Source organism: Zootoca vivipara, chromosome 5 (genome assembly GCF_965207765.1).
Source record: "Zootoca vivipara chromosome 5, rZooViv2.hap1.1, whole genome shotgun sequence".
In the NCBI taxonomy this organism is placed as follows: domain Eukaryota; kingdom Metazoa; phylum Chordata; class Lepidosauria; order Squamata; family Lacertidae; genus Zootoca; species Zootoca vivipara.
In genome coordinates, this window is record NC_142588.1 from 39,672,383 (window position 1) to 39,696,876 (window position 24,494).

The window sequence follows — 24,494 nt, forward strand, 5'->3', positions numbered from 1 at the left end:
AATAACAATATTTTGGAGATCCCGAGCCATAAGGTGGCTAGATTAGCCTCAACTAGGGCCAGGGCCTTTTCAGTATTGGTCCCGACTTGGAACACTCTCTCACAGACTAGGGCCCTGCGGCATTTGACATCTTTCTGCAGGGCCTGCATGACGGAGCTGTTCCACCTGGCCTGGACTCAGTCTGACCACTATGTTTTTCCTCCCTTATGTTTTGATTTGGGACATTTTAAAATGAGGCTGCATTTAAAAAAACAAACATTTTTTTTTTTTAAAAAAACTGATTGTATTTTAATCTGCATTTTAATCAATTGTTTTTCTTTCTTTCACATTTTGTTGTGATCTTGTTGGTGTCAGCCGCCCTGAGCCCGGCTCTCGCTGGGAAGGCAGGGTATAATTAAAAATGTATTATTATTATCTGGCTGGGTTGCCCCAGCCACTCTGAGCGGCTTCCAACACACATAATGATGATGATGATAATATCAAACATTAATAGTAACAATCTGCTCCAATAGTCACAATATAAAGATTACTTGAAGGTGTGGCTCCTATATCATACTGCCTGCAAACTTGAGATTTGCTGGATATAAAGGTAAAGGTACCCCAACCGTTAGGTCCCGTTGCGGACGACTCTGGGGTTACACGCTCATCTCACTCTATAGGTCGAGAGCTGGCGTACAGCTTCTGGGTCATGTGGCCAGCATGACTAAGCTGCTTCTGGCAAACCAGAGCAGCACACAGAAACACCATTTCCCTTCCTGCTGGAGCACTACCTATTTATCTACAGTACTTGCACTTGATGTGCTTTTGAACTGCTAGGTGGGCAGGAGCTGGGACCGGACAATGGGAGCTCACTCCATCGTGGGGATTCGAACTGCCAACCTTCTGATCGGCAAGCCCTATTGTTAGTTCCATCACTCAGTGAAATGTGGGACTCACCTTCTTGCAAATAGCAGCCGTGTTATTTAATACACGCCCCCTTGAAGTCCAGCTGATGCCAACACAACATAGTTCTTTTAGGTGCCAGATAAAAACTCATCTCTTTGAATGCCTGTACCGTAATATGTAGACAATTGAGTGATGTTTATTTGTGTTGTACTGCTATATTTTTATTTATTTCATTGTTGTAGCCTGCTCTGGGGTCTTTTGATGAAGCACAGTATAACAAGAAAAAATAAATTCTCCTTTGGCACTTCACTGACATTTCTTTGCACAAATTTATCTATACAAAAAGGGATAAAAGATATGAAATCTATTAACGCAATAATATATGTTGCAAGTATTTTCAGATTCCATTAAGTGCAGCAGTAAGTCCCACCTTTCTAATTTCATACTACAAAATCCTACTGCATACTCAGACTAGATCCACCGACATGAGATTTAGGTTAATCTATCCATCCTTTTCGCATCCAGATGCTGTGACTGCTTGCTTGTAAACAGATTGTTTATTTCTGGTAGACCTGGCCCTGTTATACATGGAAATAAAAGGTTGGGATACCCTGCAACTTCACAATTCTACTCAAAGCAGTAGACGATTTACACTAGAAATTGGACAGGCAATGGCATGGGGCAGTGGGTGGTGGCTTTTCAATTTCTCTAAACTTGAAATCCTGGGTCAAAAGTTCGGTGGGTTAATGAGTCTGCCTTTCATCGTTTGATGATCTGTCCTTTGAACTGACGTGGTTGTGTAACTTAGGAGTTCTTGGTCCAAAGGACATGAAGATTTCAGGGTTTTTAATACTCCCTCAAGGCATTAACCCTGCCAAGTTTTGAAAAGATTAGAAATAGAATGCCAATCTTATCAGGCAAAGGCAGCAGCAGGAGTTGGGGCACTTTTCAGTCACCAGGCACAGGAAATTTCCCATTGCTCGTGGCTTTCTTTTGTAGCATTCAAGCACTGTTGCATGCCACCCCAATTTCTGAGCAGTGCAAGATTCTAGGGCTTCCAGGTGCTTACCCAGGGTTTGGTTTCCTTGGAATGAGGCACAATGAAGACTTTAGGATATGTGGCTTATTTACACAAATATACAACCTGAGCCTGGGCTGTGTGACTGATTCACAGCATTAACACCCCAAGGGGTCATGCTTCTTCCATAGCCACAACCTTGAATTAAACAGAAACCAAGCATCAAATTCTCACTGGCTTCCCAGCCTGCATCTTTTTTTCTAGCTTCCAGATCGTATCATTCAACTCTCAGCTCTGCCTTTTTTCTTTCTAGCTACCAGCCAGCTGAGGCAAAAGGCCCACACATTTGCAGTCTGGTACAGATCCACTTCATTTCCTTTATGGTCCATTACAAACCAGCAAATTCACATTTTGCAATCAGTTGATTTTGAACTCTTGCATAACAACCCTGCTTCCTATTCCATAATCAGGCTCCATATTAATGCCAGAGCCTCAAGGAGTGATCAAATTTCAGTTGAGATGCCGCGCTGAAGAATTAGCAAGGTGGGAATGGGATACTAAAGATGAACAGGTTTAGGGAGGCTTTTAATGTTGAATAGATTATTTCATTTCATTTTTCTGTTGGAAGCCGCCAGAGTGGCTGGGGAAACCCAGCCAGATGGGCGGGGTATAAATAATATATTATTATTATTACTATTATTATTATATCAGTGATGATAAAATGGGCGAAAGATGTGGGACATAATATACAAATGACGGATTGGGAGAGGCTATGGAAAACTGATCTGAAGTTCATGGCATGTTCTTCATAGAAAGAAAACTATGAAAATGATGTATCGGTGGTACTTAACCCCAGTAAAACTAGCAAAAATGTATAAAACAAGTACCAATATATGCTGGAAATGTAAAGAAAAAGGGGGTACCTTTTATCATGTGTTGGAACTGTAATGTAATTTTTAAAAATCTGGGAAATGATATTTAATGAAATGAAAAATGTTTAAATTAACTTTTGTTTAAAAAAACTTTTTTACTAGGAATTATAGGACTGAGATTCCAAAAGATCAGAAGAAACTGTTCATGTATGCTACAAGATCAAATGGCAAAAATAACTGGGAAGCTCAGGAACCAAGAAGAAATTTTAAAAAGAATGGGAAATGTTTATAATGTATATACAACTTGTAATAGAAGCTACAGATAATTTAGGAAGATAATTTTTTTTGAGAAGTATTGATATGCATATGAAAACAGAATGAAGAGGACCCATGGATGGGATGGGACTGGAAGTCAGGAGATTCAGAGTAATCTCGATATGTGAATGTGTATGACATTTTGATGTAACTTTATTCTTTTCCCCCCTTGCTTTCCTTTCCCTTATTTTTGAAAACAAAATAAAATTATTTAAAAAAAATTACCAAGGTGGGCAGCATCATGTATGAGTATCAGGTGAATACACCTTGGGCCTGTGACTTGGCATCTTCAAAGGTCCATCACCAAGCACGTCTATATCAACCAAGAAAGTCCACCCTCAAATTCTGTGTCATCCAATGAGAGGTGAGGTTCTGTTCTTGGGGCAGTAGTATTTAAAACTGAAATAAAACAAGAGGGAACTAGAAGGGCTGAACATAGCAAGAAGGGTAGTATTCATTCATGCAGGGATGTTGAGGGCAGTGTCACTCCACCAGGAGAATATCTCTCTCTCTCATTGGAACCTTCAAAATGAGTCATTTTTCATCAAACATGAAGAATTTCAGGCATTAGCAGTAAAAGGTGCTATTCCTTAAAACTGAATCTATTTCAAAAGGCTAGCATACGCATTTGGTTCTGTAAACTTTATTATCCTCCAGTTTTTCTGGCTTGGCAATTCACAGGCAGCTTAGAATTAATGTTGGGTGGGGAGGAGAGAAAAGCAGCTACTGGGTACTATGAGATCTATACAAAACTGAAATCATATACAGTACCGACAACTGAACTGAGTTGGGAGCTTAGGAAATGTGTGCTTAGAATGCTGCAATAAGAAAAAGGACAAGACCTCTACAGTACTAGACTACTGTTTGGTTCAATCTAATGCCAGCTACACTGTTCAAGTTATCCTGTTAACAGCTCAAGCAGAACTTTCCTAGCCTTGCCAATTAGGATATTGTAACTATAGGTACCAGGCACTGAACCTTAAATATATAAGTTTTGAATTGATACCATCAACTATGGGAAGGACTGGAACTGAAGAGAAAGTGACAGCCAGGATTCAAAAGTATGTGGCCTGGGAAAGAGAAGGGTCTGTTTCCCATCCTGGCAACCCCCAATGACTATGTTATGTGGAAAGAAATGGGCCATGTATAATCACTTCTGTTTAACACTACTATATATGGATTGTTGTTCTCCTAGAATTGTCAAAGTGCCATAGCTGGTAGTTGGGTAGAGGGACTGTACATTTACTAAGCTATGGATAACAAGATACCAATGCAGCTATCCTTTGCCTTATCCTTTCTAAAGCATTAACTGAATGTTGACAGCATACAGAGCAGTCTAACATGTTTTTTTAGCAGTCATATTCACCAGGGATTGGAACAATATAAAAGGAATTTATTTTAAGCCAAGGAATGGTTTAATGAAAAAAATCACAGATAACAATTAACACCTGAATTAAAACTATCTTAACACAATACAGTGTTAAACAAAAAGCCCTGTAAATATATGAAAAATGTATATACAGATGGGAAAGTGTCAATGTTTAAGGATGAACTGAAGTTACAGAAACAAAGTAAGGTTTTAAATGCAAAGCATACTTTACAACCTATATATGTCCATTTATTCTGAAGGGGAAAAAATTATACAACCCAGCACCAAAAATTACAAAACTTTTTTTTTTGTTTTCTTCCCTCTTGTCTTGTCTTCAGTTCCTCCAGCAGGCTCAACTGTAGATTTGGAATGTTCTTCTTTCACTGTTTTCTTTTTTTCTTTTTTTAATGGTGTCTTTTCAATGCTTTCTAGTTTAAAATAAAAAAGATTATTTGAGACCAAACTTTTTGATATTTTTTCTTCAGTAGCAAGATTAGATAAAAATATAACATTCTAATTATCAAGGTATCTTCCTTCTGTTCAAAGCAGTTCATTCCAGGCAGTTATCCACTCTTTCCAAACTAACTTGACATCATAACTAAGGGAAACCCTGTGGTAGATGTTTGGAGTCCTATCTCTCACATAAGGCCACAGTTAAGGAAATTAGCTGCAAGGTGCAGGATCCCTCAAACCCACCTCAGGATCACTGCTTCCAAAAAGTTCACATGGAGGAAATTTAATATTCTCCCATTGAAACCTATTTCAGACCATATCAGATAACTTTAAAAATAGTAAATTCTAAGCACTACTTATTTTAAAAATCTGTACGCATGTTAGCCCCACAGTTCATCTCTAAACCAAATCAATGTGTTCTACTAGATACCTTTGAATCAAAGGAGACTTTTCTAAGTACAGCAAGGTCATTCATCAGATATAGACATTCGAGCTGCCAAAGAAGGGGTTTTATTTCACCTCATAAAAATTAAATGTTCTATATTGTGCAGTAACAGGCAGACTTTGCTTCAACCTATCAGTTATGGACATTTCAGTTTTGTTGGTGGCTGCTTATCACAAGACAGCAATATTATCTATTTGGAAATATTTTAAAGATATTCCCTTTAATGGGAAATGTGAAAGTATATGCTGCCGTTATTGTTGGTGTCCATCTTTCTCAAGAGACAATGAAGGGCACCTCCAGGGGTGAAGTCAAATTGTTGCATTAGCAGCACTGAAGTGACCTCCTCAGGAAACAAGCTTGGACAAGTGTGGTCCTGCTTCACTGATGTGGTTCAAAGGAAAGCAGAGCAATACATTTGGCATCATTGCTTAGGAAATATATCAGGTGTGGAGAACATTTAGCCTTGCAGATGCTACAGAACTGAATTCCGCATCATCCCAGGCCATTGGCTTGCTGGGGCTGATGGGAGTTTAGAAAATTTCCTGCACACCTGAAATACCTGATAAAATGGGGAATTAGAAAACTAATCCCAAAGCTCAGAATGTGTTCAGAGGCATACTTTCCTTTAATTCATCTGTATGTCATTTGCACCTGGCTCTCAGTGTTAGACCTCAGAGTTTTATAAAGTCTGCCCACTCTCATTTACATTACCAATGGCATATTCAACAAAGAAATGTTGAAATGAAATTGATGGTATCTAAATTTCAGGTGTGCTACTGTAACTTCTCACCAAAGCTTTAAGGTTTTCCTTTAATTTTGAATCAAAAGCTTAGAATCTTAAACATTAAGAACTGTGATATAAGGAGAAAAAAAACCATGCACATACCTGCTTTAGATTTTGATTTGTTCTTCAGAATCATCTGTCGATCTTTAGGAGCATTATCACCCCCTGCATTCAATCTACGGTTGTTTCTGAGAGAAGCAGAAATAGGTGCTTCAAGTGCATAAACTTTTCTACCTCTTCTGCTTATTTTCTCATTGGCTATAGATAACTTTCCAAAATCTACATTTTGTTTTTCCTGAAAATCTTCCTGTTCAGGATGGTTGGGCTTTCTTCTGAGAGACGTGGAAGCTGTCCCTATTTTATTTTTGTTTCTTCTGCCACATTTTTCAAGTTTCCCTTTTCCAATTGCATCATTTTCAAGAAGGGTGCTTTGATTTTCACTGGCAGTTTCACCTTTGTCTGGAGGTGGTGATGTTAGAGTGATGCTTACTTTGAGAGAAGGGTGTACTCGTGACAGAGTAGTTCTCTTCCCCTTTGATTGGTTTTTGAAAACTGAACTACTTTCCAAAGGCATCTTGTTATCTTTTACAAAAGAGGCCTTTCTGTTGTCACTTCCTGGTTGGCCATTACTTTCTGTTGAGATTTCAGAAGGAACCGATTGCTTTCTTCTACCTCTTTTGGAAACATTATCTATTGTCACACCTTTTAAAACTTCTGGCATGTCTTCTTGATTCCCAGTATCAAGCAATATAGGTTTTCCACTTGCAGAAACTGAGCTTGCTGCAATTACCTCATCTACTTTTCTTTTTCTGCCTCTACGTGGCAGATTCTCACTTGCAACAGTTGCAATTTCCAAAGCCTCACTTGGCTGTTCCACAGCACCTTTGCTTTTGGTTGAGGATGGCAATGGTAAAATGTTATTTTTGAGGGGAGAAAGAGCTGTTACATGGGCAATCTTTCTTTGTCTACCCCTTTTTAGCTGATTCTCTTTTACAGTGACAAGCATATTTTGGTCTTCTGTATCACCTGCCTGTTTTCTGTCACATTCAGTGAGTATTTCAGGAGAAATGGTTTGTTTGTTTCTACCTCTCCTGGGTGGGTTTCCTTTTGCTATTTTCTGTCTTTTTTGTGGACTGTGCTCTAAAAGAGGTTGCACACTTTCCAAAGGCATCTTAGGCATTTCATCAAGATTCTCTTCAGTTTGAATTTCTTGCAAAGAACATTTTCCTTGGGAAGAACTAAAGTTGTCCACTGTTGGGCTCTCCTTTTTAAGAGCAACATTTTCCAAAGGAAGTGGTATTTGGCATTCAGGAACAGTTCTTCTCCCCCTGCCCCTTTTCGGCTGATTCTCTTTTACAGTGACAAGCATATTTTGGTCTTCTGTACCAGCTGCCTGTTTACTGTCACATTCTGTGGGTATTTCAGGAGAAATTGTTTGTTTGCTTCTACCTCTCCGGGGTGGGTTTCCTTTTGTTGCCTTCTGTTTTTTGGGTGGAGTGTGCTCTAAAAGAGGTTGCACACTTTCCAAGGGCATCTTAGACATTTCATCAAGATTCTTTTCACTTTGAATATCTTGCAAAGAACATTTTCCTTGGGTAGAACTAAAGCTGCCCACTGTTGGCCTCTCCTTTTTAAGAGCAACATTTTCCAAATGAAGTGGTATCTGGCATTCAGGAACAGCTCGTCTCCCCCTGCCCCTTTTTGGCTGATTCTCTTTTACAGTGACAAGCATATTTTGGTCTTCTGTATCAGCTGCCTGTTTACTGTCACATTCTGTGGGTATTTCAGGAGAAATTGTTTGTTTGCTTCTACCTCTCCTGGGTGGGTTTTCTTTTGTTGTCTTCTGTTTTTTTGGTGGACTGTGCTCTAAAAGAGGTTGCACACTTTCCAATGGCATAATAGGCAATACATCAAGATTCTCTTCAGTTTGAATTTCTTGCAAAGAACATTTTCCTTGGGAAGAACTAAAGCTGTCCACTGTTGCACCCTCATATGCAAGAGTAATGTTTCCTAGAGGCAATGTCCTATGAGATACAGGAACAACTCTTCTTCTGCCCCTTTTCAGCTCATTATCTTTTATGGTGACAACCATGGCTTGGTCTTTTCTATCAGCTGTCTGTTTACTTTCACATTCTACGAATGTTTCCTGAGAAATGGCTTGCTTGCTTTTTCCTCTCTTGGGCAGCATCCTGTTTGCTACTTTTTGCTTCCTTGCTGGAGTTTGCAAACCTTCCAAATGCACCTTCTCAGTTTCATTAGGTTTCTCTTCATTTTGAATTTCATCTAAAGAACACTTTCCTGGGGCAGAACTAATGCTGTTTGCTGTTGGGTCCTCATATGTAAGAGCAATGTCTTCCAGAGGCAATGTCACTGAACATACAGGAACAGCTCTTCTCCCCCTGCCCCTTTTTGGCTGATTCTCTTTTACAGTGACAGGCATATTTTGGTCTTCTGTATCAGCTGCCTGTTTACTGTCACATTCTGTGGGTATTTTAGGATAATTTGTTTGTTTGCTTCTACCTCTCCCGGGTGGGTTTCCTTTTGCTATTTTCTGTCTTTTTGGTGGGCTGTGTTCTAAAAGAGATTGCTCACTTTCCAAGGGCATCTTAGGCATTTCATCAAGATTCTTTTCAGTTTGAATTTCTTGCAAAGAACATTTTCCTTGGGTAGAACTAAAGCTGTCCACTGTTGGACTCTCTTTTGTAAGAGCAACATTTTCCAAAAGAGGTGGTATCTGGCATTCAGGAACAGCTCTTCTCCCCCTGCCCCTTTTTGGCTGATTCTCTTTTACAGTGACAAGCATATTTTGGTCTTTTATATCAGCTGCCTGTTTACTGTCGCATTCTATAGTTGTTTGCTGAGAAATGGCTCGCTTGCTTCTTCCTCTCCTGGGTGCTACTGTCTGCCTTCTTGGTGGACTGTGCTTCCCAGGAGTTTGCACACTTTCCAATGGCACCTTTTGCACTTCATTAGGATTCTCTTCATTTTGAATTTCCTGCATGCCTGACTGTGATGCAATGGAAGCACTCTTCTGTTCTTCATAAGCACCATCCTTATCTCCAAGCATACGTTTTTCCTCAAGTGGTACAGAATTATCACATAGAAAATGAACTCTCCTCCCTTTCCTTCTCCTAACATTATTTTCTTTTACTTCTGTTGCAGTCTTTTCTAATACGTGTGTTTTAGGTGTGTGTCTTAGACTTTCCTTTTTAGCCTCATTAACATCTGTGTTTGTTGTAAACAATTCTGCTTGTATTGAAGCAGCCTTTCCTCTTCTATTTCTTTTATGTATGACATTTCCAGCGCTTTCCACTCCTGAACTTTCAAAATCTTGTTTTGTTTTGTCTTGTATTTCTGCATTTTCTTCTAAATCTAAACTTGCTTCAGTTTGCCGAGGTGCCATTTTCCCCTCACTTTCAACTGCAGATGTGCTGCTTTCAGATTCTTGCTTTAGATTTATTTCAGTGATGTTCTGGTCAAAGTTTGCAATAGCTTGCACACAATTGACTGATTCTGCTCTCTGGGTGCTGCTTGTAAGCCTCTGTGTATTTTTTGTATCATGTTCTTTTATGGATCTGGATTCATCAGCTTCCCCTCTTCTAGTTCTTCTAGCTGAAGCCAATGGTCCAACGATTTCTATATCTACTGCCCCAGAATTTGCAGCTGGTTCTTTCACAAAATCAATTTTGTGTCCGTTTTCAGAGTCCAATCCCTTTGGCGGATGGCTTTCTGAAACACACATTATTTCAACAGGTTCTATCACTGCTTCTGATTTTAATTCACTAATTGTGTTACATGCAACATGTCCCAAGTTGTCTTCTAATTCTGAAATATTTTTACTGTTATCATTTGGTTTTGGGAAAGGAGATATTCTTTTAGGTGATGATTCCAGTTTTGCTTTTTTATTTTCATAGTCATTTCTCATGGACTCTTAAAAAAGAAAGGGACATTCAATGTTATTTCTCACAATATGGTGATTGTGAAGAGTAGTAAACACACTTATTAGCCAAGAAGTCCCAGAGGAAGTTCTACATTGCTTCATAAATTTGCTTTTATATTTTTGTCACATGATAATTATATCTTGTGATATTAATCATTCTTAACTTTAACAATACGCCATTATTTGCAGATTATGCCACTTTACACTGCTTTCCCAAACCTTCATATTTCAGAATCTCCTAAATAAAATTATTCAAGTTTTGTTGCAATTATGAAGAATGCTTCAAGATGAATAAAATGCAACCAAGTTAAGCACTTCTTAGCCGCATGTAGCCTTAGAAATACTAAGTTACAGTTAGAATGGGCTCACGATTTGACCTAAACATTACTTAGTGATGGGTTCTTGTAGTCCTATGCTGGAATTCAAATCCAATGTGTGCCGTTAGATGAGCCCTGGCTTGTTTGTTCAAAAGAACCTTTTTGCACAGAGCTCCCACGCTTACAACCTAATGTGCATTATCTATACCAGGCATCCCCAAACTGCGGCCCTCCAGATGTTTTGGCCTACAACTCCCATGATCCCTAGCTAACGGGACCAGTGGTCAGGGATGATGGGAATTGTAGTCCAAAACATCTGGAGGGCCGAAGTCTGGGGATGCCTGATCTATACACTCAAGAATAAATGTGTACAAATCATGCAAGCCAGCTTATATGATTTGTAAAGGGACTCCTGACAGTTAAGTCCAGTCGCAAACAACTCTGGGGTTGCGGTGCTCATCTCACTTTACTGGCCGAGGGAGCCGACGTTTGTCCGCAGACAGTTTTTCCGGGTCATGTGGCCAGCATGACTAAGTCACTTCTGGCGAAACCAGAGCAGCACACGGAAAAACTGTTTACCTTCCCGCAGGAGCAGTACCTATTTATCTACTTGCACTATGATGTGCTTTTGAACTGCTAGATTGGCAGGAGCTGGGACTGAGCAATGGGAGTTCACCCCGTTGCGGGGATTCGAACTGCTGACCTTCCAATCAGCAAGCCCAAGGCTCAGTGATTTAGACCACAGCACTACCTACATCCCATTCAGATATACTGCAAGCATCAAATAGGTACACCAGCAAAATAAGGATCCCATTTACAATCACCAGTTGTTTTCCTATTGTCATTGTGTGCTTTAGGGCATAAGATGCACATAAAGTGGTACAATGGCAACAGATTTTTATGTCCACACATTAAAAAAATTAATCTCTATAACTGCTATGCAAACAGAAAATCAAGGCAGACAACATGCACAACTGTTAGCCTTCTGTGTATTTGAAAGAGCACCCCAAAAGCCTTGCAGCTTTACTGCAATTACTTAATTCAGTCATTTTCAACCAGTGTGCTGCCTTGAATGATGGTCGGGGGTGCTGCGGGCAACACTGGCCTCTGCCCCTCTTTCCTTGCCTCCCTCCTCTGATGCCCTCACATCTCTGCCTCTCAAAGGCTTGCACAGGGAGGATGTTTGAAAAAGGGTGAGGGGCTGCCAGTTCTGCAGGCAAGGGGTGACATAACTGGGCTCTTGAGCCCCACACAGGTGCCGCAGAATGTAATTGGTCAAGGGAGCCGTGGACCCTAAAAGGTTGAACTTTTGACTTAATTTTATTCTAGTTGTTCTGAAATAAAACCATATTTTAAAGCAGATAAATGTAAAGCTACTGCTTCCTTTTTTGAAAATAAAAGGCTTTGTTGAAATAACATTCACACACACCAAGCTCACCTCTGGAACTCATACAAGATCCATTATCTTCTTTCATTAAATTCACAAATTCTGGCAATTCAGCCTAGAAAAAAATACATAATTATTACAATAGCTGACATGAAAAGATGCTGGGCCCTATAACCAGTGTTATACAATGTTTATAAAAGTCCAAACTAAACTGACGCGCGTGTGTGTAACTGTGTGTGTGTGTGTGTGTGTAACTGTGTGTTAAGTTCACTGAAGATCCAGGTACTCTTCATAATATGGCTGATTTAGTGCTTTGTAAAAAATGTATGGCAGTCCTGATCTAGCCTTCCAGTCTGCTAGTTGATTAACTGAATTTCACAAGAGGCTTCATAATACTTACTGAACATACTAAATATCAAAATACAGAAATAATAATGAAAGAGATGAAAAATAAATAGCAATGCTGCTATAATAAAATCATGAGTACAGCCACTTTGCATCACAAGTGTACCAGTCACAACTCTGATCATTATTTTGTGAGTGGTATGGAGGGAATCAACAAAAATGAATGGCTAAATCAGGCATCCCCAAACAGCGGCGCTCCAGATGTTTTGGCCTACAACTCCATTGATCCCTAGCTAACAGGACCAGTGGTTGGGGAACATGGGAACTGTAGTCCAAAACATCTGGAGGGCCAAAGTTTGGGGGTGCCTGGGCTAAATGGAAAGGAGTACAATAAAGAAAGGAAGAAAAGAATTAAGATACTTTACTTCAACAGAGATTACTAAAAGGCAATAGAATCAAAAAATAAAAAAAATTCCTTCCAGTAGCACCCTAGAGACCAACTAAGTTTGTCATAGGTATGCGCTTTCGTGTGTATGCACACAAAAGCTCATACCTATGACAAACTTAGTTGGTCTCTAAGGTGCTACTGGAAGGAATTTTTTTTATTTTTTGTTTCGACGTCAGACCAACACGGCTACCTACCTGTAAGAGGCAATAGGTTAGTTACAAAATTTGAAATGGAGTATATGATATTTATACATAGAGGGTACCCAATGTCATTAAACATGATGTACAAGTGATCCAGAGATGAAACACTTAAAAGTAAAAGCAGTAGTGATAAATGATATTGTGTCCCACCTTTTCTCTCTACAAAAAATGAGACTATTTCATATATATTCAAAACTAGTGATTTTAAATGGCAAGATTTGTGCCAAAAAAATCCAAAAAGATTCTAATTAGTACTCAGGCAAGGTTAGCCTCAGAGGTGGGAGTAAGGTTGGTTTATCAAAATCAGGTGTTGCTTGTACTGTGGGTGCGACCCCACAGGTCACATATTTCCTCCTGGTAAAAAAACACAAAGTAAGCACGTGTGAATACACTTTGCTTTTCCAGGAGATCAGAGCTTGCTGGAACAAGTTAGTCATTCTCTGCTCAAAATGCTTGATTCCACATTTCAACCCAACCTGTGTTCAGAGAAATGGCAGAACGGCATGTCATATAAACATGCCACAGAATCTTGCTGCACAATAAAAAAATAATTGAAATAATTAGTGCAATTTAAGAATATAAAACTTTTCTCAGATATTTAATATAGAAGACCTACCTTCTGTCCATCTGCAGTTTCCAACATTTCCTTAACACCTGTATAATCAACTTCAGGACTCGGAAAGCTTTGTTTAGGTTCGGTCATAAACCTTTGCAGTCCCAAGTAGTCATCAACTGGCATAAACTTCTGCTTTGGCGTCTTCAGTAATCGACTAATGCCAACCATATCATCCATGGGTTCAAATCTTTGTTTAGGTGTTCTCAATAGCCTCTGAATTCCTCCCATATCTTCCACTGCTTCCCCTTTTTCCTTAGGTGCTTTGATAACATGATTAATAGTGGTATCTATAGCATTATATCCCACGAGTGGCATTCTTTGTTTTCTCCTAGTGCTGCTTCCCATCAATTGCTTTGTTTCTTCTGGAGACATAATGAATTTGGGGCAGACAGTGTCAACTGCAACAGACTGCAGGATTTCTTTGGGCGTCCTCAAGAGTCTCTTGACTCCTGAAAGTGCATCAACTGGCTCTGGTTTTTGCTTCGGCGTCCTCAAGAGTCTCTTTACTCCTGAAAGCGCATCAACTGGCTCTGGTTTTTGTTTGGGTGTTCTCAAGACCCTCTTTACTCCTGAAAGCGCATCAACTGGCTCTGGTTTTTGCTTCGGTGTTCTCAAGACCCTCTTTACTCCTGAAAGCGCATCAACTGGCTCTGGTTTTTGCTTCGGTGTTCTCAAGACCCTCTTCACTCCTGAAAATGTTTCAACAGGCTCCAATTTTTGTTCTGGACCTTTTCTTTTATCTTCCATCACTCCCTGTATAGTAGCTTCATTTGCTGCTGTGACCAGTGACATATTTTTCTCTACATCTTTTTCTAATGAAGAATTCATTCCTTTTGGAGTTGTAGTTAGGTAATCTTGCTCAAGAGCAGAGATCTGTGACACTTCTTTCAAGAAGGGGGATATGACATCTTGGTTGTAAAGTTTTTGTTGGCTTCCTGCACTGAAAGGTGATACAGACATCTCTCCTATTAAAGAGATATAAAAATGAACTGTAAAAGGAGTATTTGATTACATAATAAATTACTGTTCTTCCTAGTGGAAACAAGGGACACCTGTCAACTCTGTGCCACCTGATAAGGCAGGATTCTTGAATAAATGATGTTCTGTAGGAAAGGGGATGGTGCTTATGTAATATCCCAAAGAGGGATAGTTAGCAGGAGTAGGAATAAGAGGTACACTTTGTCTTGTGACCAAGGTATTTGAGAGAAGAGGCAGTAAAGGAATCTAGAAATGTTGTGAAATGCCGAATCATTTAGCATGCTGAATCACTGTGACTCATCTAGAGGATGACTCATTCTCTGTATAAGTATTGAATGTGCTTGCAGGCAGAGTCAGTCTGTGTGTCTCTCTGTGTGTGGTGAAGCCTGTGCTCAATAGAAACTCTGTGTATGCTCTGAAGCTAGTTTAATCTTCTGTTCACTATGCTGTTTATTTATTTTAACTTATTTTAACTATTTTAAATTTGTTTTAAAATAAACAAATTTATTTTAACTCAGTAAAGTATTTATTCTTTTACTGAACTGCATTATCAATTTATGCTGCGGAACACACTTATGCCTACTATGAACAGTCCTGAACTGGCCAACACCTCCCGCTGCAAGAAGAAATCTGTCCTGCCACAACTATTGAACTGTTACTTATAGGATTTGTGCTGACACTGATTGTAGTAACAACTCCTGGATCCACTCTTTTGCTCTATTTTTCATTTGTCTAAGGGAAACTTTGAAATTACATGCACTTTGCCTCTGATGGGGGATGGAAAATAGCACAAATCTTTCTAACAACTGGGAAAGCCAGAACAAGACCCTCCTATAAGCTCCTTTATATCCCAGTGTTACACTGATGACATAGAAAAAAAAACTGCTGTGGTGCTCAGAATGCCACAACAGCATGCTTGGTCATCCCCAAGTTTTCCAGTGTTCTGCCACCAGCTGAGAAATACTTCCTTTTCAGAAACTTTTTTCAGATGCATGGGTATTTTTAGTTTTAATCTTTGCTCTTTCTAGGTTTAGTTTATATTTTAGCAGCTGCATTTTTCACACATTGCATTAATTTCATTTACTGTAACTGCGGTTCTCTATTTTTTGCTCTGCTACAAAAAGGCAGAATTTTGATCTTAAAGCAAGAATAAACTAATGCTTCTTTAAAACCAGCAGTGAAATTTCTCTCCAATGAGCCTCTTGAGCTTGCCAATTGGAAAGTCGGCAGTTCAGATCCCCATGACGGGGTGAGCTCCCGTTGCTCTGTCCCAGCTGTTGCCAAACTAGCAGTTCAAAAGCATACCAGTACAAGTAGATAAATACCTGCAGCAGGCAGGTAAACAGCATTTTGGTGTGTCAGGGGTGTGGCTGGCTACCCTCGAGCAACGACACTCCAAACCATCTTGTCTTTAAGACTTTCATGAGCAGATACGTTTGCTTGGACCCCTACACACAGTCAAGGAATCCTGGGACTTCTTCCTCTTCCAAGTGTGAAAAATCACTAAGTTACCAGACTGGAGAAAATCTTTAAAACTACTGGTGATATCCAACTAAGTAATACACAGGGTAGATCCACTGAAATCTACTTATACACAAGTCCACTGATTTCACTGGGTCTGCTCTGTTTATTACTTAGTTGGATATCACCCACTATTTCCTACAACTTACATAATTTTCACATGGGGTGATTTCAGGAAAAAAATCAAGACACCATGTAATAGTTAGCACCAGGGATATATACAAAACATGCATACCAGACTCCTCTGGAGTGTGCATTTCTGAGACGACTTCTGGTGTTGGTATAGTAGTCTTTTGAGCAGAAGAGGGTAAGCCATTCAGTGGAGTGTTGAATATCTCAGCCAACCCTACAAACAGTATTTAAAGTTCAGTAAAGAAATAATCATTTAGTTTGTTTGCAATTGGGAGCAAGGGAAAATATAACTATTAAGAATTCATTCTCTTTGCTTGACTGCTCCCCAGAAGAACAGTCTTATATACAGTGCAATCCCAGACTACAACATCACACAAGATTTTCGAACATTAATGTTCATGGCAGTTTACAGCCACATGGTAGTTTATCACCCATTAGTCTGAACAAACTGTGATAGCTGTTGATGATGTATCAATTCCTCTTCCCGCTAATGATTTATTACATGCTACAGATTAGTAGGCAAAGAAAAATGCCATGAAGACATTTTCAACTTTAAATTATACTAGTGTTCTATACATCTATATTGCATGGTTCAATAAACCCACATACTTTCTTGCAATAGGGAAGTCCCTACCCCACCTCTAGCGAGCACCCATGCTTCCATGTAAAATCCTGATTCCCTTCCCAGTTCCCCAGAAGTAAGATTCTTTCACTCTGGGAAGCTGTGCTTCCATTAAAAACAAAACAAAAAACAAAACCAGCAACTGTCAACAAAAATCAGGCAGGAACAGAGGAACCACACCTCTTTTCTTCTCTATATTGCAATATAGAAATTTTAAAAATATAATGAAGAGGGAACGTTTGGACCTGACCCCTGCATCAGGTCTTGATTGGACCCAGTGCTAGCCAATGAAGGCTGCAAGACTGGCTTGGGATCCATCAGATCTGGGCTATCTCAGCCCCACCCCTTGGAACACCCCATTTGTGGCTTTCTGCTGGGAGGGGGTTCGGGGGTTCTCTGGATGGCTCAGCCTGAAGAGTAGGGCAGCGGGACACCTGTGCTCGATTCAAACCACCAGTACAAGTATTATATATTTTGAAACACTGGGGGGAAAGGGCATTATCAGGGCTCTGCATATATGCTGCTACACTACAAACACTGAGTTCAGTAAAGAACAGTTTCCTTTCTAAGTTTTTAGCTACTGAAGATGGTGAGATACTTTAAAGTCTTAGCCTGATAAGATCTCACTAGCTAGTTTGAATGATTTCTAACAACTAGAAATGGACCTTCAGTACCCAGCATACCCATTTCCGTTACTGAGAATAGTAAAACAGAATTAAGCAAATCTAATCTAAATTAATTAATGATTTTTAAAAAACAAAACATCATTGTGGGGGTGGGAGAGGGTGGAATTAAAAGACTAGTGCATAATTAAGACTAATATGAGTTTGGAAAATTACTAAATTCACATGCTTCCAGATTAAACAGGTAAATCAGGATTTTAGCAAAAGAGTGAACTTTCATGCAGGGGCATTTAAAACCAATATTAGTATGATGAAATGGCTGCATATTCATGGTATTACTACTGTATTACACTTGGTTTAGATATTGACCTACCTTTAAAATAATATCATAGTGCCATCTGTTGGCAAAGCTGAGAGTTGGTAAATTGGCATGGATAAAAATCTTACTATAGTCAAGAATGGGTAAGTTGCCAATGTTAAAAACCACTTAGTGCCTTATATTCATCACTTTCCTGTATGCATGTTCACAATACAATTTTATGGCAATTAGGGATTGATAAGACAAAGCAGCTTTTATTTCTTAAAGTTTTTCTGTACACCTAATGCTGTACTACAGAGGGACACACACTATAGGTTTTACATACAATTTTAAAAATATCTGAAGAAAAGTACCGTATATTCTGGCATACAAGACGACTGGGCGTATAAGACGACCCCCAGCTTTTCCTGATAAAATATAGAGTTTGGGATATACTCACCGTATAAGAAATACGACCCGGCGTATAAGACGACCCCCAACTTTTGAGAAGATTTTCCTGGGTTAAAAAGTAGTCTTATACGCAGGAATATACAGTATCTGAAGAAGTGTGCATGCACACGAAAGCTCATACCAAAATAAAAACTTAGTTGGTCTTTAAGGTGCTACTGAAGGAATTTTTTTAATTTTAAAAATGTTAGCTATTAAATCTGCCCTGATTTGCATATAAAAATTGTTGAATGCAAGCAGAAAGCTTATATTGATCATGAGATGACTGTTTCTGACTAACAGATGTGCTGTGTGAGGAAAAGCAACTAACTCCTAATCTGTTGTCATTTTCTCATGCCTGGGAGCAGAATGAACCAGAGCTGGAACTAGGATAATCTGGCCGTGCCTAAGGATACTCAATTGGGAGCTTCAATTTAGCAAAGGCCCAAAAGGGCTTTGCAAGTTTATATTCTCCCAGACTGCTCCCCCTGCTCCTTGCAGATTGTGCATTCCTACAGCTCTGAGCGTCTTGCTGGGTTCAATATCACCTAGGGTTAGTCGAGTCCTAACCCTACATTTCTAGAGGGCTGGGAGCATATCAGAGTAGAATGCTGCAGTGAAGCAAGAGGGCTATTCTGCTCGTGGGCTTCCCAGTGATCCGGTTGGCTACTCTGGGAAACAGTATGCTGGCCCAGAAAGCCTTTGGGTTAGCTCCAGCAGGTCTTCTTAAAAAGTTAACAAAACAGCACCAATCTATTTTATCCTTCCATTCACAGTTCTAAGAAAGTCTTATAGCAAGTGCCATCTTAGGACGTGAACTTCCTCATGTGATAGGATAAATATATCTTAAGATGGCACTAGCAGCCAATGGTTTTTAAGAAATATACTTGGAACTTTGTGACATACATGCACTTTCTCCATGTAAAACCAACCAAGTTCTTTTTTATATGACCAATCCAACCATTTTCCATGGGGTGCAAGTGAACTCCTTATAGGCTTGCAAAATATTTGGTACAAGAAAAAAATCATTTCACCAAAACACTAACAATTTACCTGTAAAACTTTCATTTAAGTCATCATGTTTCTTCAAAGGATAGTTCATCATCACTTTAGGGACTTGTACAGCAACATTCACAATACTGGTATGAGCTTTTCCAATCACAATTGGAGCAGGGGAATTTGCATGGCCTGTAGTAAAGTGACCCTTGACTTTTCTTATTGGCGTTTTTAGCATGGAAACATTGTTCTGAAAACAAAATATACAATTAAACCTTTGAGTCTGATCACTGAGGCTCAGAGTGCATGTAAGTCCTGGTGCTCGCAGCTCAATTACCATTTACTTCAAAGTTGGATACAGAACTTCTGAATGTTCAAGTCTGGCATGCACAATAAATAAATAAATAAAAAAGCAGAGCTTTCATCCATTTTTCCTTCTGGAAACATTTTGCTGCTTAGCAGCAGCAGAATCTATAAACATGGAGCTCACACCTGGCCAGTCACATCTTGCCTCTCCGACAACATACTAAAAATTCTCAGTGCATTGTTGTACTGTTGCTTAGGGTGGCTGCTGAGATGTAGTCTTGCTTTTGCCAATTCTAAGCCATTTCCATCCTTTTATTTAAGTAGTACTGAGAAGACTGCAAAAATGGCATAGGAAATCCAATTTTGAATATATTATTTGATTCATTCCATTTCTGTACATCTATAAATATATATAAATGTAAAAATGGTGAAACTGTGGGCTCCACTTTTCTCCGAAACCGCTTGACCGATCGCCCGGAAATTTGGACACAACGATCCATGCCACTTCCTGAGTGTTGGCACAACCTCGGATTGCTGACATCGCATACCTGCGCAGGTACAGACCTACTTTTCCACAAACTAAAACAGCGCCGTCCAATGGCGTTCTTCCCTCAGCTCCTCCTCCTACACCCCTTCCCTTCCTGCAAAATCTACAACACACCCACAAACCCCGCCTCCACCACGAGATCCACCACTCACATACATCCATGAAGGCCAAACCAACTGAAAACAGGCCTTTCCAGCAACAAGGGCTAACATTGCTAAGTGGAGGTAGGGGCCTGCCTGGGGGGGGTGTGCCCGAATAGAGGGCAGGGATAGGTAATGGGTCAGAACAGGGTGGGGGGAGACACAGGGATGAAACCTGCCCTCTCCACAGTATCTCACCTCGGCTCAGGGGGACTCTGACGCTCAAGGGAATCTGAAGAGGAGCTATTACCCTCCATCTCACAGACTACCGCACAGCAACGCATGCAGGACCAGCTAGTATTTAATATAGAGGTATTTGAGAATAATAGTATAATAGTACAGAATAGCATTCAAACTGCTTAATATCATGTAAGGCTACCGAGGTATTACACCCATATTACAGATTAGATGCTTGACAGAGTATGGCTGATCCAATGATTTCATGGCTGAGCTAAAGTTTCAACTGAACCTTCCTGGTTCATTACATGCTGTTAACTAACTACATTACATTAAGCAGCATGAACTCTAAAGGACTTAATTGAAATTGTAGTAGTTTGAATATAGAAAACTCACTTTATTCCTAAAGTAATAAAATAGTAATTCATAGTCTGAAATATCTGAATACAAGAGGAAAGCTGTGTGAAAGGCATTTGAAAACTTTGGTTGTTCACTTGTGGCTACATTTCCTCTCCACATATGCACCTTCTGGCTTTCTCTCTTTGCAAAAAGCTAATATTACGGTTGGAAATGCTTTAGAAGTGTCTACCCACCTACTTTCAGGATACCGGGTACAGTGGTGCCTCGCTAGACGAATGCCCTGCTAGACGAAAATTCCGCTTAACGAAAGGATTTTCTGATCGGAGGTTGCCTCGCTATACGACGAGGTTTTCTATGGCCACCGCTTCGTCTTGCGAAAGTGGCCATAAAAACCTCCGATCAGAAAATCAGGGCATTCATCTAGCGAAACGGGAACACCGCCGCCTCCCGCCTGCCTCCCCCAACCCGGAAGGCAACTTCAGAGACGTCTGAAGTTGCCTTCCGTGTCGGGGGAGGCAGGCGGGAGGCGGCGGAGGGAGAAGCTCGTCTCCCGCCGCCTCCTCTCGCCCCTCAACAGGCGGGATGGGGGGGGAAGCGGAGGGTGTTTCTTCTGCTTCCCCCCATCCCGCCTGTCACACAGAGGGGAATCGTATGGCGCTTCTCAAGCCCCTACGATCCCCCCTCTGTGACAGGCGGGATGGGGGGGGAGCGGAGGGTCTTTCTTCCGCTTCCCCCCATCCCGCCTGTCGCACAGAGGGGATCGTAGGGCGCTTCTCAAGCCCCTACGATCCCCCCTCTGTGACAGGCGGGATGGGGGGGGAAGCGGAGGATCGGCGGGCGCTGCTTGGGGAAGGCAGGCGGGCAGGTGGCAACAGCCTGTGGAAGCTGCGGGCTGTTGCCGTCTCCCTGCCTGCTTCCCTGAGCCGAAGCGCATAGGGGGACAGAGCAGATCTTTGTGTGACAGGCGGGGGTGGGGGGAAAGCGGAGAACGATCTCCACTTTCCCCCCACCCCCGCCTGTCACACAACACGGATCCGAAGATCGGCGGGCGCTGTTTGCCGGGCTTGACAAGCCCCGCAAGCAGCGCCCGCCAATCTTTGTGTGACAGGCGGGGGTGGGGGGAAAGCGGAGATTGTTCTCCGTGGGGAAACACGGATCCGAAGATCGGCGGGCGCTGTTTGCCGGGCTTGACAAACCCCGCAAGCAGCGCCCGCCAATCTTTGTGTGACAGGCAGTGGGGAAGGCAGGCAGGCAAGAGAGCAAGCGCCTGCCTGCCTGCCTTCCCCGCCGCCAGTCCCCCGGAGTCCATAGGAACGCATTGATTAAGTTTCAATGCATTCCTATGGGAAACCGGGACTCGCTAGACGAAAAATTCGTTACACGAATTGACCCGTGGAACAAATTAATTTCGTCTAGCGAGGCACCACTGTACTTGGTAATTGTTTGACAACAAACAATGAGATGTAGTCCTGTTTCTCATGCGGAGATCTTCTTAGCATCTGCACAGACAATGTTGACTGCAAGCCACTGTTCTTACAGATCATTCAGCCTGCTTTACTTAACCTACAAGCTTTTAAACAGCAAACACGGCTCTTAAAACATTATTTCTTTTTGCTTGTTGGCCAGTGTGTGGCAAGCCACCTTGGTTTGTGGACAAAGCATGGTCTTACTCCATCTTCCTGACATTGCCTGCCTTTCTACCTGCTCTCAACATGCACCTAGAATTCATCTCCATTCATTTTACCATATCCTCTCTCAAAAGAAAAGATGATACATACTCATTAACATTAGCAACATCAAGTTACCCATAATTTTCCCAAGCTTAATTTTAACCTACTTTACAAACTGCTGTGCTTTATATTACTCTCATATATACTCCAATATGGTAATTCAGGCTGGTTTCATTATCCAAAAGGCATACATACCAACAGAACATTATCTCTAAACTCAGAGTAAGGGTAAAGAATCTGATCTGCACATTTGCTCTGGAATTCCATGCAATTATTGGGGGGGGGGCAGGCAAGGTGGAGGACATTTGAAGCTGCCTTATACAATGCAGAACTATTGGTCCATCCATCCCAGTAATGTCTACTCTGACTTAGTGGAATAGATCTCAAGCTGTCTAGAAGTGCCAGGGACTGAAACTCGTACTTCAAGCATACATACCATCTATCAAAAAGATAAAGACCCTTCCCATCCCTGGTTTCAAAGAATTCCAGACTGGTGTTTAATGACTGGAAAATGGAATGTTTCAATATATTTACTAAATGTAGGGTATTAGTTTTGATCATTGCTAGAGAATTACCTTTGATGGTTTTGTTGAGCTCTTCTTGGCTGACCTCTTCTTGGCTGACCTTTTAAGAGCACATTTTGCAGCACTGCTTACTTGAGATTTTGGAACACCCTGTTTCACTATATCTGCCCAAGACTTTGCAACTGGAATGATAATTGTTCAAGATTGCTAGTTATTTCTATATGTAATACACATTTTTAATAAAATCAACATTTTCTAGATTTGTAGATTCATTTGTTCTAATGCATTTTTAAGCCAGGGTTGTAAGCCTGATGCCCATGAAGGCTTTCATTGGTACCGCTGGACATGTGCCAATTCCAAGCTTTATTTTTTTAAATTAAAAAACCCACTACTGTCTAGCTAGCCCTCCTGAAAATAGTTGGGGGACAAAATGAGCATGTATCTTCTATGCCAGTGTTTCTCAAACTTGGTCCCCAGCTATTGTTGGACTACAACTCCCATCATCCCTGACCACTGGTCTTGCTAGCTAGGGACTATGTGAGTTGCAGGCCAACAACAGTAGGGACCCAATTGAGTGTGGTGTGGCCACCTTGTATATTTTTCCTGGAACTGAGTAATGTCCCGTTACAGCATCAGTGTGATCTCCACAATCAGGATTAGCAGGACTTAAATGACTTCCCATGGTAATCATAAGATTGAGGGTGGCTGTCTCTCTAATTCTGTGTTAGACCATGCTCCCCATTGCAGCCATTTTGTGTTAGGCCACACATCTCTCATAGTAGCTATTTTATGATGGGCACCCTCACCCTATCAAAATTCAAACTGTGCCCACTGATCCAAAAAGGTTGGTAACCCCTGCAGTCTTTTATAATATTAGATGCTGTATCTGATTGTTTTGTGGAACATCAAAAGACACTAACAAAGCAATAATGACAAACCTATCAAGTTGGCTTTGGAAGCACCACTTTGCCTTCTAGAGTGAATTACACCCATTACTCCACTTCTTCTACACAAAGAACTTCTTCTTGGAGAAGCCTTTTTGCTCCTCTTTGTTGAACGAGCAGCTTTGCATTCTTCAACAGTAGGTTCAGATGTCTTTACTTCAGTGAACTCTTCATCTCCGTTCATCTGACTGGAAAGAGCATCCTGTTCTTCTGAAGGCGAGTTGGTAACATGAGAAACTGAAAAGCGACCTCTTCTTTGGGGTGCATTGAAAGAAAAAGTGGCTGGGGGCGAGGCAACCGGAGACTTGCGTGCTGCGGGCGAGGCAACCGGAGACTTGCGTGCTGCGGGCGAGGCAACCGGAGACCTGCGTGTTGCGGGCGAGGCAACCGGAGACCTGCGTGTTGCGGGCGAGGCAACCGGAGACCTACGTGTTGCGGGCGAGGCAACCGGAGACCTGCGTGTTGCGGGCGAGGCAACCGGAGACCTGCGTGCTGCGGGCGAGGCAACCGGAGACCTGTGTGCTGCGGGCGAGGCAACCGGAGACCTGTGTGCTGCGGGCGAGGCAACCGGAGACCTGCGTGTTGCGGGTGAGGTAACCGGAGACCTACGTGCTGCGGGCGAGGCAACCGGAGACCTGCGTCCTGCGGGTGAGGCAGCATTCTTAGATGAAATATTCTCATGCTGAACCCTTTCGGGGAAACTCTGCAGAGAAAGAAGATGGTTTTTTAAAAAAGAAGTTAATACAAAGAACTTC

The 24,494-nt window shown here is 41.2% G+C and overlaps 1 protein-coding gene across 4 annotated transcripts in view; it reads right to left on the bottom strand.

The window, feature by feature from the left end:
• Positions 1-4,462: 4,462 nt before the first annotated feature.
• The window catches only part of MKI67 (marker of proliferation Ki-67), a 35,879-nt gene continuing 15,847 nt past the window's right edge, over positions 4,463-24,494 (bottom strand). For 2 of the 4 annotated variants that reach the window (XM_035137327.3, XM_088670426.1), the window contains 8 exons: positions 23,734-24,442; positions 22,847-22,977; positions 19,069-19,261; positions 16,129-16,239; positions 13,395-14,359; positions 11,837-11,900; positions 6,244-10,071; positions 4,463-4,887 (listed from right to left, as the gene is read on the bottom strand). In XM_035137327.3, the coding sequence (XP_034993218.1) occupies positions 4,751-4,887; positions 6,244-10,071; positions 11,837-11,900; positions 13,395-14,359; positions 16,129-16,239; positions 19,069-19,261; positions 22,847-22,977; positions 23,734-24,442 (6,138 nt within the window). In that variant the 3' untranslated portion in view covers positions 4,463-4,750. The remainder of the gene's footprint in view (positions 4,888-6,243; positions 10,072-11,836; positions 11,901-13,394; positions 14,360-16,128; positions 16,240-19,068; positions 19,262-22,846; positions 22,978-23,733; positions 24,443-24,494) is intronic. The other 2 variants (XM_035137329.3, XM_035137328.3) reach the window with 2 other exon arrangements.